This window comes from Chiloscyllium plagiosum, chromosome 28 (genome assembly GCF_004010195.1).
Source record: "Chiloscyllium plagiosum isolate BGI_BamShark_2017 chromosome 28, ASM401019v2, whole genome shotgun sequence".
Classification (NCBI taxonomy): Eukaryota; Metazoa; Chordata; class Chondrichthyes; order Orectolobiformes; family Hemiscylliidae; genus Chiloscyllium; species Chiloscyllium plagiosum.
The window spans coordinates 27,263,181-27,276,165 of NC_057737.1; the positions used below are offsets into that span (position 1 = coordinate 27,263,181).

The 12,985-nt window shown below is 39.1% G+C and overlaps 1 protein-coding gene across 1 annotated transcript in view; it reads left to right on the forward strand.

Moving 5' to 3' along the window:
* Positions 1-12,275, forward strand: part of asl (argininosuccinate lyase) — a 39,619-nt gene extending 27,344 nt beyond the window's left edge. The window contains exons 9-16 of the mRNA XM_043718575.1: positions 141-203; positions 2,291-2,405; positions 4,106-4,190; positions 7,920-7,979; positions 8,863-8,946; positions 9,582-9,662; positions 10,734-10,840; positions 11,772-12,275. Coding sequence (XP_043574510.1) covers positions 141-203; positions 2,291-2,405; positions 4,106-4,190; positions 7,920-7,979; positions 8,863-8,946; positions 9,582-9,662; positions 10,734-10,840; positions 11,772-11,919 — 743 coding nt within the window. The 3' untranslated portion in view covers positions 11,920-12,275. The remainder of the gene's footprint in view (positions 1-140; positions 204-2,290; positions 2,406-4,105; positions 4,191-7,919; positions 7,980-8,862; positions 8,947-9,581; positions 9,663-10,733; positions 10,841-11,771) is intronic.
* The last annotated feature ends 710 nt before the right edge of the window (positions 12,276-12,985 follow it).

The window sequence follows — 12,985 nt, forward strand, 5'->3', positions numbered from 1 at the left end:
CCAATATGTTGTGTCATCTTCCTCATCTAATTTGTCAGAGATATACAATGCTTAAAATGGATCTTCAATGAATTTGTTTTTTTTCCATCGAGAATTAAACTGCATTAAACCAATTGTTGATCTGTTTGTTTGACTTTCAGAGTTGCAGTTCGATGCCATCAGTTTGAACAGCATGGACGCAACCAGTGGACGAGACTTTGTTTGTAAGTACAGTCACTTCACCAAGTAAATAATTTGTAAATGAGTATATAAAGAGTAAATTGATTTTGTAACGTGGCATCACCTGATCCATTAACCTTTGGGAATTCTTATGGATGTTGCTGTCTTTTGACTAACTTTTAAGTTTCTTGTTTTCAAATACTGTGTATGGCTTCAGTCTTTCTGGTAGCCTTAATCTTCTACAGTCTCACGACTCCAGTATTTTACACCCTTCATGTCTGGATTTTACACAGACTTAAATTACAACCCTTCACCTCTGACCTGTTGTCCTTCAGTTGCCAAGGCTATGAAATCTCAACCTTTCTCCCTAAAACTCTTGACCTCTCACTCCTCCTTCAAGACTCTTCTTAAAACCGACCTCTTTATGGTTGGGCACCTGTCCTAGTTCATTTTTATGACTTGGTGCCAGTGTTAAGAATGCTCTTGAACAATGGTGGGACCTTACTCCATCAAACACACTATATGAATGTAGATTGTTGCTATAATATATATTCTATTTGTCTATCTTCACATTTTGAAATGTTAAATATGAATAAAACCTTATGATGTGGAGGTGCCGATGCTGGACTGGGATGGACAAAGTTTAAAAACTTAAATTAGCTATTTACGGGGTAAATGATCTTATGATTGTCTTGTGACTTAACATTTCTGTCTATGAATGGGAATGGATCAAATGAATTTTGCCTGACGTTAGGGTGAAAGAGGGGGAGTTCTTTCTGAGAGTGTTGTCAGGTTGGGTGTTCTTTGTGATGGTTGACTTCTAATGATTAAAGAGGTTGGAAATATAATTTGGTCTCCAACAATGATGGGAGCAGGGATTGGTGGAAAGTGCACAAGAGATCATCATGGGCTTCCGAGTCTGCCCAATATTTCAAACGAGACAAGTTAGACAAAAAGAGAACTAGATGATTTTGAGTAACAATTTCTGTGGGATTAGAAGATTTACAATAACTAAACATGTCAAAGGAAAGCATTCAGAATGTGAAACTGAATAATGGAGCATGATAAAGATTCAATTACAGGAGAAGCATGAAGTGGATGTATTACTAGAGATATGAAGTGGGAGGAATTTTCTTTGGCAAATTTCTCTGTATGGGGGCTTGTTGGTACTAATGCTAATTTTTAAAAAAAAAGAAGGGCATGTGAGGATTGTTGTTTGGGAATTTTATACAGAAAGATATCAACTATCTGTAAAACATAATAATACTGATATACTAACAAAAGGCAAGTTTAGAAGTCTTGCAAGATTATGTTATTTTAATTGTTCTTGGCATGTGAAAATTGTTGGCACGGCCCCGTATTTACTTCATATCCCTAACTACCCTCCAAGTGTCTTGCTGGGTCACTTCAGAAGACAATGAAGAGTCAACCAAATCACACTAGGCCTGGAGTCAACAAACCAGATTTTTTTTTTAACTAGTATTTTTCAAGCAGTGAATTGAACTTCTGAGTATGGTAGTGGAAGCAAAAATGACAGTGTTATTTCACAAACAGTTGGAAGATGGGGCTGGGATGGTCATGTCTCCATGAATGAGCTAGAATGATTAAATGACCTTCATTTAAAGCTATGTTGTGACCTGTAATGATATCTTCCTTAACTGCACGATTGGCTGCAAGTTGAGAACTGAAGCATTGGAAACAGTCAGTAGAAGGACAGGCTGCACCTCTGTTCTCTTTACAGATACTACCTGACCTACTGAGCCTTTCGAGAATTTTCTGATTTCATTTCCTGCATCTGCAGTGTTTAAATCAATGTGTTTTTATGTAATTTTGGTCAGATAGGAACTGAGGAAATTCAATGAGGCCTCTGAAGCAGAATAGAACAATAGAGTTATTGAATGGCTACAGTGCAGAGGCCATTTGGCCCATCATGTGACTGCTGGTTCCCTGCAGGAACATTCAACTGGACCTTTGCCCTTTCCTCATTTTTCCTTTTTCAGACAAATATCAATAACTTGTCCCATTATATTTGAAATAAATAATGTCATAACAAAAATGTCCATGTGTGCATTTGTACTTGTGTGTGTTTTCATAGTTTCTGCGCTTAATACTTTCCTCTGATTAATTAAAGGTGAGATTCTCTTCTGGTGCACCTTGTGTCTGATACACTTGAGCAAAGTATCTGAGGATCTCATCATTTACAGCACCAAAGAATTTGGATTCATAACCTTGTCTGATGCCTATAGGTAATTTAGTCATACTTTCTGTTGATGCCAACGTTTGGGTTTGCTAAAAAATTTATCTAGAATTAAATGTGTAAACGTTTCATGGGTGCATTTGGCAGTTGAAGAATTATGATTACGGTTTATAGAAAGAGGTCCTGGTAATGTGCAAAACGAAAATCCATTAATAGGTCACACGTTGAAGACACAGGTGAGGAAGAATTTCTTCTCTCGGAGGTTAGCGAATCTGTGGAGTTCTTGAGCGCAGAGGGCTATAATGAGGGTAATTGTGTTTGTTCAAGGCTGAGACACAGATTTAAATCTGTCAGCAAATCAAACGTTATGTGGAAAAGCCTGAAAAGTGAAGTTGAGGATTATCAGATCACCCATTATGTCATTGAATAGCACGGCATACTTGATGGGTTAATTACCCATGCCTCCTCCTACATCTTGTGGTCTTTTAAATAACAGCATTTCAATCTGAGGCCTGAATCTATTTCATCTCATTGTTCAAGGTATAAAAATTGCTGCCATTTATTTCTCATAGAATTTCTTTCTGGGTAACTGTTTTGATATTTCTCCTGTTATGCTTTTGGTTTGAATGTAGATGTTTGCCTTCCTGTAAGATTTTTTTCTGTAAAGTGAAACTGTGACTTTACACAGAAACTAATACAGAAAAAGAAGAGGTAGTTGATTTTCTTTTCATTAGCTCAGTTAATCACTCTAGTGGAACATTGAAAAGTTACTGCTACGTCAGCTAACAAGGAGGCTAGCGTTCATTCCCAGTTTCAATATTTGCACTTGAGTCTAATTTATATTTCGTAGATGTTTGAATTTACCATTGATGCTGGCCTTTTGTGAGGGTCTTGAAACTCTTGGGTAGGGTGATGTGTCATCAAAGTAGATCATGTCAGCTGTACCTGCCTCAGCTGTTGCGTCTAAATGCTTTGTGTGTTTCATTAGTGTCTGGCAGATAGAGGAACTTAGAATTTTAAAGGGGATGCATGTATTTCACCCACTGTTCCGCTGAGGTAGGTGGGTAGAACTCCAGTTCTGGCTGCTCCAGAGGATTACATGGCTGATAAGAATGGCACAGTGGCTCAGTGGTTAGCACGGCTACCTCACAACCCCAGAGACCCAGGTTCGATTCCAGCCTTGGGTGACATTCTGCACACTCTCCCCATGTCTGCGTGGGTTTCCTCTGGGTGCTCTGGATTCTTCCCACAGTCCAAAGATGTGCAGGTTAGGTGGATTAGCCTCGCTAAATGCAGGGTTATAGGATAGAGTGCAGGTGTGGGTTTGAGTGAGATGTTCTTCAGAGGGTCCATGTCAACACGATGGGCTGAGTTGTATCTGCATTGTAGGAAATCTAGGAAGAGGATCAGTAGGGAAATGGGGGTGCGGGGCACGCAAAGGAGCTACCCTCTGTGTTATACTGGGAGAGTGGGCACTCAGTGCTCGAATGTTGACTGGCTCTACCTATCTGCTTTAGATTTGAGGCAAATTTCTAAGCTATGGCAGTGATATTAGAGAACTGATTCCTCAAGTAGTTGTTGAGTATGCATACTCCTCTAGAGGAAGTTGCATTCACTCGATATGATTAGTTATGAAACTATCTGAAAGGCTTCTGTCACTTTCCTTTAGAAGGTTCATTTAGGTGTGTCTATGTGGCTGGGTTGGGTACTTTTTAAATACTTGCTATAAAAATGTTCATGTGCTTTCAGCACTGGGAGTAGCCTGATGCCCCAGAAGAAGAATGCAGACAGTCTGGAACTGATCCGAGGCAAGGCAGGTCGTGTGTTTGGACGGGTGAGTATGTTGGAATGTCTGTGACCGCCTAATTGAGGCCCCTAATTCATTCAGCTGTTTCTTCACTCTGACTCCATGCATATTTATAACTGAGCTGCACTTTTCAAATGTCAACACCAGGTTCAAATACAAACTAAAGATAGGAATTGGTGTGCACCATTCAGTCCATCGAATCTATCCTACCATTCTAGATCAGGCTGATCATCTCCTCAGTGTTATTTTTCTGCACTACCATAATATTACTTCATGTCATTAGTCTCCAGAAACCTATTGCATTCTCTATTGAACTTGTTCAGTGATTCTGCTTCCACAGCTCTGGGGGAGAGGATTCCAAAGATTCATCACTGTGAATGTGAAACTTCCTATTATCCCAGTCTTAAATGGCTTGCCCCTTATCCTGAGATTATGTTGCCTGTTTCTCATGTCACCAGCATCCTATCTACATTCACCTTGTTGTGTCCCTTAAGAATTTTGTCAGTTTCAATGAGGTCAACTCTCACTCTTCAAAACTCTAAAGAATATAGATCCTGTTTTCTCACTGTTCCCTTATCAGACAGTCCTGTCATTCCAGGGGTTAATTTGGTGAATCTCTGTTGCCTTCTCTCTGTAGTAAGTATCATAGAATCCCTACAGTGTGGAAACAGGCCCTTCGTCCCAACAAGTCCAACCGACCTTACAAAGAGTAACCCACCCAGACCCATTCCCCTACTCTATTATGCTACAATTTACCCTTGACTAATGCACCTAACCTACACATCTCCGAACACTATGGGCAATTTAGCACGGACAGTTCACCTAACTTGCATACCTTTGGATTGTGGGAGGAAACCAGAGCACCTGAAGGAAACCCACGCAGACACTGGGAGAATGTGCAAACTCCGCACAGGCAGTTACCCAAGGCTGGAATTGAACCCAGGTCCCTGGTGCTGTAAGGCAGCAGTGCTAACCACTGAGCCATTGTGCTGCCGACACATATATCCTTCCTTACTCAAAGATCAAAGCTGTACACAGTAATCCAGGTCTCACCAAGCCTCTGTACAACAGTAGCAAGACATCTTTATTTCTGTATTCATGTCATCAGAGCATTTACCTTCTTAATTACTTGCTGCACCTGCATCCTGTCTGTTAGTAACTCATTGACAAGAATGTTCAGATCCTTTTGGACACCAGATCTTCCCAACCTCCCACCATGTAAAAAATATTCTGCATTTCTGTATAATCTTACCAAAGTGAATAACTTCAGACTTACTGATATAATGTTCTGTCTGCCATGGTCCAAATCATTCACTTATCCTGCCCAAGTCCTCTTCAAGTCTCCTTGCAGCCTCTTCTTACCTTTTCACTCAATTTGGTGTCATTAGCAAATTTGGAAGTATTGCCCTTGGTCCCACGTCCAAATAATTGACATAGACTGTGAACCATTGTGGATTTAGCGCTGACCCTTATGATACTCCATGAGTAACAGCCTGCAATCCTGAGAATGATCAATTTATTCCTACTGTCTGCTTTCTTTCATTAACTCATTTTTAATCCATATCATTACATGTCACCACCTGCTGCAATCTCTTGTGGTGTTATTTACTAACCTGTGTGGATCTTCTCAAAAGCCTCTGAAAATCCAAATACGTCATAACCACTGGTTTTTGTCTACAGGAAGATTAACAAAAACAGGAGTAGACCATTCAGCCTCTTGAACTTGTTCCACCATTCAATAAGATCATGGCTGATCAGTGGCCTAACTCCACAGTGGCCTTTGGCCCACATCCATTAGTTTTCTTTTGTTAAACAAAGATACTATCTCAGATTTAAAATGTACAACTGAGCATCAGCTGATATCTATGGAAGAGAGTTCCAAACTCAACCACCCTTTGTGCAGAAGTGCTTTCTAACATCTCTCCTGAACAGTCTGTCTAAAAATTGAGATCACTGCCCCCCTAGTTCAAGTAGAAATCATTTATCTTTGTCTATCCTGTCTTTTCCTGTTTAATGTCCTGAATACTTCAATCAGAAAGCCCCTTAGCTTTCTAAATTCTAGAGAAATCCGGCCTAATTTGTATAGTCTGTCTTCATACCTGAACCCCTGAAGTCCAGGTATCATTCTTGTAAACCTACTCCCAAGATCACTATGTCCTTCCTAAGATGTAGTGCTCAGAATTGCTCACAGTACTCTAAATGGGGTCAAATGAGGGTTTTTGCATAACTGCACCATAACTTCTTCATTCTTATACGGTTCTCTAAATATAAAGGCCAGAATCCATTAGCTTTCTTGATTATTTTCTATCTGCAAATGACATCCTCAAAAAGCTCCAATTTGTCAAACATGATTTCCCTTTCCCTTTCATAAATCCATGTTGACTCTGTCCAATTTTGTTATTCTTTTCTAAATAGTAGTTACCACATCCTTTATAATAGATTTTTAATTTTTGTCCACTATTAGCATAAAACCGACAGGTCTACAGTTCTCTTCTCTTCCACTTTCTACTTTCTTAATTAGTGGCGTAACATTTGCTACGTTTTGATTCAGCAGGAACTTTTCCAGAATCTATAGATAACCTATTGTGATATCCTTCCACACTCTGGATTGAAGCTCTCCTGGTTCAGGAGACATTGGCTCTCCTTTGCTGGGTTATAAATTGTTCCCATCCTCAGGCTTACTACTATTTCTGGCATTCTTAAAAGCCACTTCCTTTGATCTCTTTCACAGCTCATTTACCTTTCCCTTTAGGTATTTGTGTCATAGAGGAATTTGTTCATGAAATATAGTGGTTCAATTTCTAAATTGCATTCCTTTTTAAAAGGAGAAGTCACCAAGATATTGAGAAATCACTGCACATTCTAAACCACGTGTGTGTTTAGTCACAATCAGACATGGGAATGTTTACTATTTCCACATACATTCACTCCAATCTGCAAAGTTTACATGACTCAGCACTGTTGTCTCTCAGCATTTGTGTGGGTTCATGTGGACTTAATTTCTTTCATTAGAACTTGAATTCAGCAGCAAGGCATAGAAAATTGGTTACAGCACAGAAAAAGGCTATTCAACCCCCTGTCCATACCAACTCCCTGCAAGAGCATTTCAGCTGGTCCCACTGCCCCACCCTTTCCCCGTGGTCTTGGATTGTTTTTACTCATCAGATAATTACCCATTTCCCTATTGAAAGCTACAATTTAAATTTGCCACCCCCATGCTCTTGGCTGAGTTCCAGTTTCATAGCAACCTTGACTTCCAATACCATACCCAAGTGTCCATGGTTCACATGAACTATAGGAATGAGCATTGGCTGACTCTTCATCCACTACAGGCATTACAGCTGAATCTGCTTCTTGTGTAAACTTTCAGCAGCTGTTATATGAACACAATCTCTCCTCATGTTAGTGCCTGTCCCAGCTTAGGCTCACTGTAACCAGCTGTAGATTCTTGGCTGAAGAGACATCTCAATGAATGATTTGGCTGATGCAATTGCGAATTGTGTAAAGAAAGTTTTTAGTTGATTCTGTCTCACAGCAATGCTTCATTTTCAATAAAGCGCCAGTGCATAAGTTGAAGGTTCAGTGCAATTTTTACTGATTTGGATGATATCACGTGCACTGGTAAAATTGATAATTTGCCAGCAGCCCTTGTGTATCTGTATCCAACCAACTCACTCAATATGACAACGTTTGAAAGACATCAATCCCCATATCTGGTTTCCTATTGAAGTGAACTTTTTATTTTCTATTTTACAGTGCTCTGGATTTTTAATGAGTCTTAAAGGACTGCCAAGCACATACAATAAGGATTTGCAGGTATACAGGATCTGATTCAGGATATTCACTCTACTTCAGTAAAGTTGCAGACATTTGTATAACTTGGTTTAATTCTTCAATATCTATATGGACTTTACAGTGATATTTAAAGATGAAATTTAGTGTTTAAATATAATGTCAAAGAAATATTTTAGGTAAATGTTTCATAATATCTCATAGAGCTCTTTCATATTCTAAATACCAAACTTTGACCGATTCTGTCTTGGTTCCCTCACCACATACTGGAGACCCAGTCTAGCAACTAGGTCCTTTAGGACTTGACCAGCTCGATTAGTAGTGCTGCTGTTGAGTCACCCTTGGTGGGTAGACATTAAAATCCCCCATCCAGGTGTACATTTTGTATCCTTGTCACCCTCGGGGTTTCCTCCAAGTGCTGCTCAACATGAGGTGAGCACTGATTCATCAGCTGATGGTGGACAGTGGTGGGGCGGTGCAGTACATGCTAATTAGCAGAAGCTTTCCTTGCACATGTTTGACCTGATGCCATGAAACTTTCCAGGATCAGAGTCAGTGTTGTGGGCTCCTGGGGCAACTGCCAACCCCACCGCAAATGGATATCACACCACTGCCACCTCTGATGGATTTGTCACACTAGTGGGACAGGACATACCCAGGGATGGTGATGGTGTTTCCTGAGCCATTGTGTGTAAGGTATGATTCAGTGTGTATGACTGTCTGTGAAACAACTCTCCCAATTTTGGCACTAGCCCAAATTCCACTCTCCTGTGCTGTGCTTAAAGCCATTTCCTGTGTATCAGCAATATATTGACCAGTCTGGGGAGGAAATTAGGATGAGGAAGGATAGAAGTACAGAAGGAAATTCCCCCTTTAAAAATTGTAAGAATCTGGTTGTCTTTTACAGGAAGACAAGGAGGCAATGTTTGAAGCCATTGATGCAGTCACTGCAGTACTGCAAGTAGCATCAGGTGTATTCTCTACACTAAAGGTAATGGTCTCTTCCTTTTGCTCTTTCTGTCATCCTCAACACTTGCCTTTCCACCTATTTCTGTGTCATTCCCAAATTTGGCGATAGTACATTGACTTCCCTTATCCAAGTCATTAACATAAACAGTAAAAACAAATTGTGGTGCTTGCAGTAATCCCTGTGGCCCTCCACCAGTAACAAGTTGCCATCCTAAAATTGTCCCCCCTTGTCCCTCCCCCCACTATTAGTTAGCCAATCCTCTACCAATGCTGATGTAACACAACCAACATTATGGACTCTTATTAAATAACCTTGGTTGCCCCAAATGTATATTGTATCATATCAGACTTGTCTGACTCATTTGCCCCCCACCCTACCCCATGTATTTTGGGCATTGTTGTCGAGGTGCTACATTATGCTTGGGAAAATATTTTAATTTTTTATTAAATATTTCTAGAAATCAGGAACAAACATCTTATGTTGAGAATATTAATCAAGTCCTTGACAGTCTTCTAGTTCTAATGTTTTTTAATCATCATTTCAAATTTACTTGAGGCTAATATCTTATGTGAATGGTGTGGGAGGAACCTTTGACCCCCTCACCCCTTGGAGAAGATACTTCCATTAATCGTGTATGATGCGACTTTTCCTTGAAGGTTCATGAAGACGCCATGAGGAAGGCTTTGAGCTCAGACATGCTAGCTACTGATCTGGCCTATTACTTGGTTCGAAAGAAAGTGAGTATTTATTCGATATGTGAAAGCTGAAGCTGTGTGTCCTTTTTAAATGCCCAAAAGCGATACTCAGTGAATTTAGCAGCTGTCTACATCCAGCAATTGGTATTCTTTGAGCAAGAAAGACATTGCAGTTTAGGAAGGAAACCAGTCAATAACAATGTTGAGAAAGTTAAGTTCATCTGCTCTTTGCATTGGTCAATTCCAAACAATTCTGTTTACAATCAGCTAATGCATCGCAGCTTAGAGCTCTTAGTTTTACCATCGTGCTGTTATATCAGGAGCCACTGAATATCTAGTACAGTAAAATGAGTAGTTGCCTCTCAGTTTTTGATTTGAATATTAAGATTCGCTGCTTTGCTGTACAACTCTGTTCTACTCCACAGAACTGTCTATTTGATCAGCCTCTTACTGAGGATGATTGTGATTAGTTTGCATAATCTCTTATAATATATCCAATCTACTTCATTAGAATAATTACTGTGACTAATTAACAAATACACAAGTCACAAAGTTATTTCTTTCTCAAAAGGGTTACTCCATGCCAATTTTAATTAAGAAATTTTTAAAATATTATCAATTCCATTAACAAACTTGGTGTGTGCATCTATGTTCCATATGCCTTTAGGCTTTTCTGAATACACAGATTCCTCTGTTCCTCACGCCATTTGATGGTACCTCAGGAGTGATATAGACTAAAATCTACTAACTCTTTGTTTTTACATAAAATAATCCCTAGAAATACAGATTCAGATGGATTGTTTATCATGCATTAAGTAAATTATTACAGGGATCTAATCGGTTTCAATGATTCAGAATTTTCAGCTCAGGCTGGTTAACACTCTCTTATTCTAGTTTCTAAAGTTACTCTGAATGGAAATGTGCTACCTAGTCTTGTTAAATACCACAAAAAGTCCACAAGTGATGGTGACATTATTGTACATTTATAGTTAGAAATTCCCCAATTATTTAAACGTGTGTGTATGTGCACACACATGCCTGCTCGCATGGGCATATCCTTTAGTTATGTTTGTGATTACACCTGAATTCTTGACTACATTTGTTTCACTGTAGATGCCATTTAGAGACGCTCACAGTGCTTCTGGAAGAGCTGTCTATTTGGCAGAAAAGAAAGGTATTGAAGTAAAAGATCTGTCCTTGGCTGATTTGAAGACCATTAGGTATGCATTATCAATCTATTGAATTTGCCTTCATTGGTAAGAATAGATATCAATACATCGAAAAGTAGTAAGTCCCAATGAGTTCACTGTTCATGTTAGAACATCTTCAATATTATTCCTTGGTATTAAAGAATGGAGACAGTAAACATGTGTAAGAGGGTAATGTGAGGAGCGAATGGGGTAGCCTAAGGGTGGGTAGGCAGTTAATGCTGTGCAGCTGTTTTAGGCAGAGAAGGAGCAGCAGCAAGTCCAGGATAGGCTGAAACAGTGCTGGTGAAAACATTTTGTATGAAAGTACGGGAGTGATGAGAAAAAGGTGGAACACCACCAGTAGGGAGAGGATAAAAATGAACTATTTTCAATGTTTCTTGTTTGCATCTGACCATTGCAATTCGAGAAACAATGGATGCCTGAAAGCAAACTGAATGCTTTTCCATTGTATTCGAAGGGATAACTTGTTTATTAGTTTTCCTAATACTTATTTAGATCTACTGTGGGAAAAGTATATCGATGGTGCTTTTATACCTATAAATTGGTATTGTTTCAAACAATTAGCATAGCTTAAGGTTTATTGGCTAAAGATCTTATTTTGTATTTATTTGTAAGTATCACAATAAGGAAGGAAATAATTTTAGATTTAAGGCACAAAATAGGCTGTTCCAATATTGGAAAATCTTTGTACACTCAATGAAAAGTTTTACAATTCATTTGAATTCTCTCTGTTCTTTGTGTGCCCACTGTAGTATAATTTTGCCATTTAAAATGGGGATATAGGTGTGAAATTAAACAGAAAGAGACCATCTAGAGTAATTCCAATGATGGTTTAGGGCAAGCGTGCGTTGAGCTTTTGCCATAAGTGTTTGGTTCACGTTACTTTGCATTGTATATTGAAACAAAAGTGTTTGATAAAATGAGTTATTTTTCTATAAAGCCCTCTGTTTGAGACCGATGTGTCAAAGGTATGGAGTTACGAGAACAGCGTGGAGCAGTATGCAGCAGCTGGTGGCACTGCACGCAGTAGTGTGACTTCGCAGATCGAGCAACTGAGAGCATGGCTAAAAGGAAGACAGAGCACTTAAAAGAAGACAGAGCATGTTTGTGCCAGCAGTAGATGACTTGATCATCCAAGAAATTTGTATCAGATGTACATCAAATCTTTCCAGCTATTAAATATGGGCAAAGTTCTACTGGGGGAGAAACTGCTGCTAAATAGCAAATGTTTTTAATTGAGGTGAAATTGAGCTGGCAAGTTGCTGTGGCCTTAGTGTCAAATTGAGTATTGATAATTGACAATGGATTGAGCTGAAATCTACATTTAAACTGGGGCATGTTTATATTGATAAAGATTAGACTATGCTACTGTATTCTAGTATCATTCATAATTGATCTCTATGATAAAAGCTTCCTCAAAATAAACCTTGATGGGATAGTCTGAGACTGATTTCAGTGTGCTACACAGACATGCACTTCCAGCTTAATCTCTGGCTCAGCCAACTATTATTGCCCATTGGGAGTGAACGATGAATCTCAAACTGATGCAGTTATTAACCATTTTGAGAATGCAGATATCCATCCTGGTTTAATGCTCGAATGCTGCTTTATATGTGGGCTGCTGTTAACAATGTCCTGTTCATTTTGAGGATGGTTTTTACAATAGGCACAATGGGCAAGTCGGGGTATAATAGTTAATATAAACTGAAGCATTCATAAGCACCCTCACACAGATTGTAACCAAGGACAGCTACAGGAATCCATCTGCACTTTCTTTTGAAAATAATTTCAAACCAGCTTTTCTTATTTCTTGTCATATTACTGTTTACCTCACTGCTGAGAGAAAGATCACCATCTATGCTATAGGGATATCTATTCTCTATGGTTAAAATGCTAGAATATCAGTAGCAGGGGATTCAAATGTGTAGCACAAAGCAGTGGAAAACACCTGGAGCAAATAAAAAAAAAAACAGAATCTTTTATACGTTTAACATTATTGAGTGCTGCAGTGAATGCATTTTAAAGACAAAGGTAGGTCCATTTGATCTGTTGTTTTTTTTTAAAAAGAAAGGCCAACTATATAGTCTCTACATAGTGTCATGGTGACCTAATGCCTGATCTCTGCCTGGATTCTGTTGAAACCATTCTATCAGG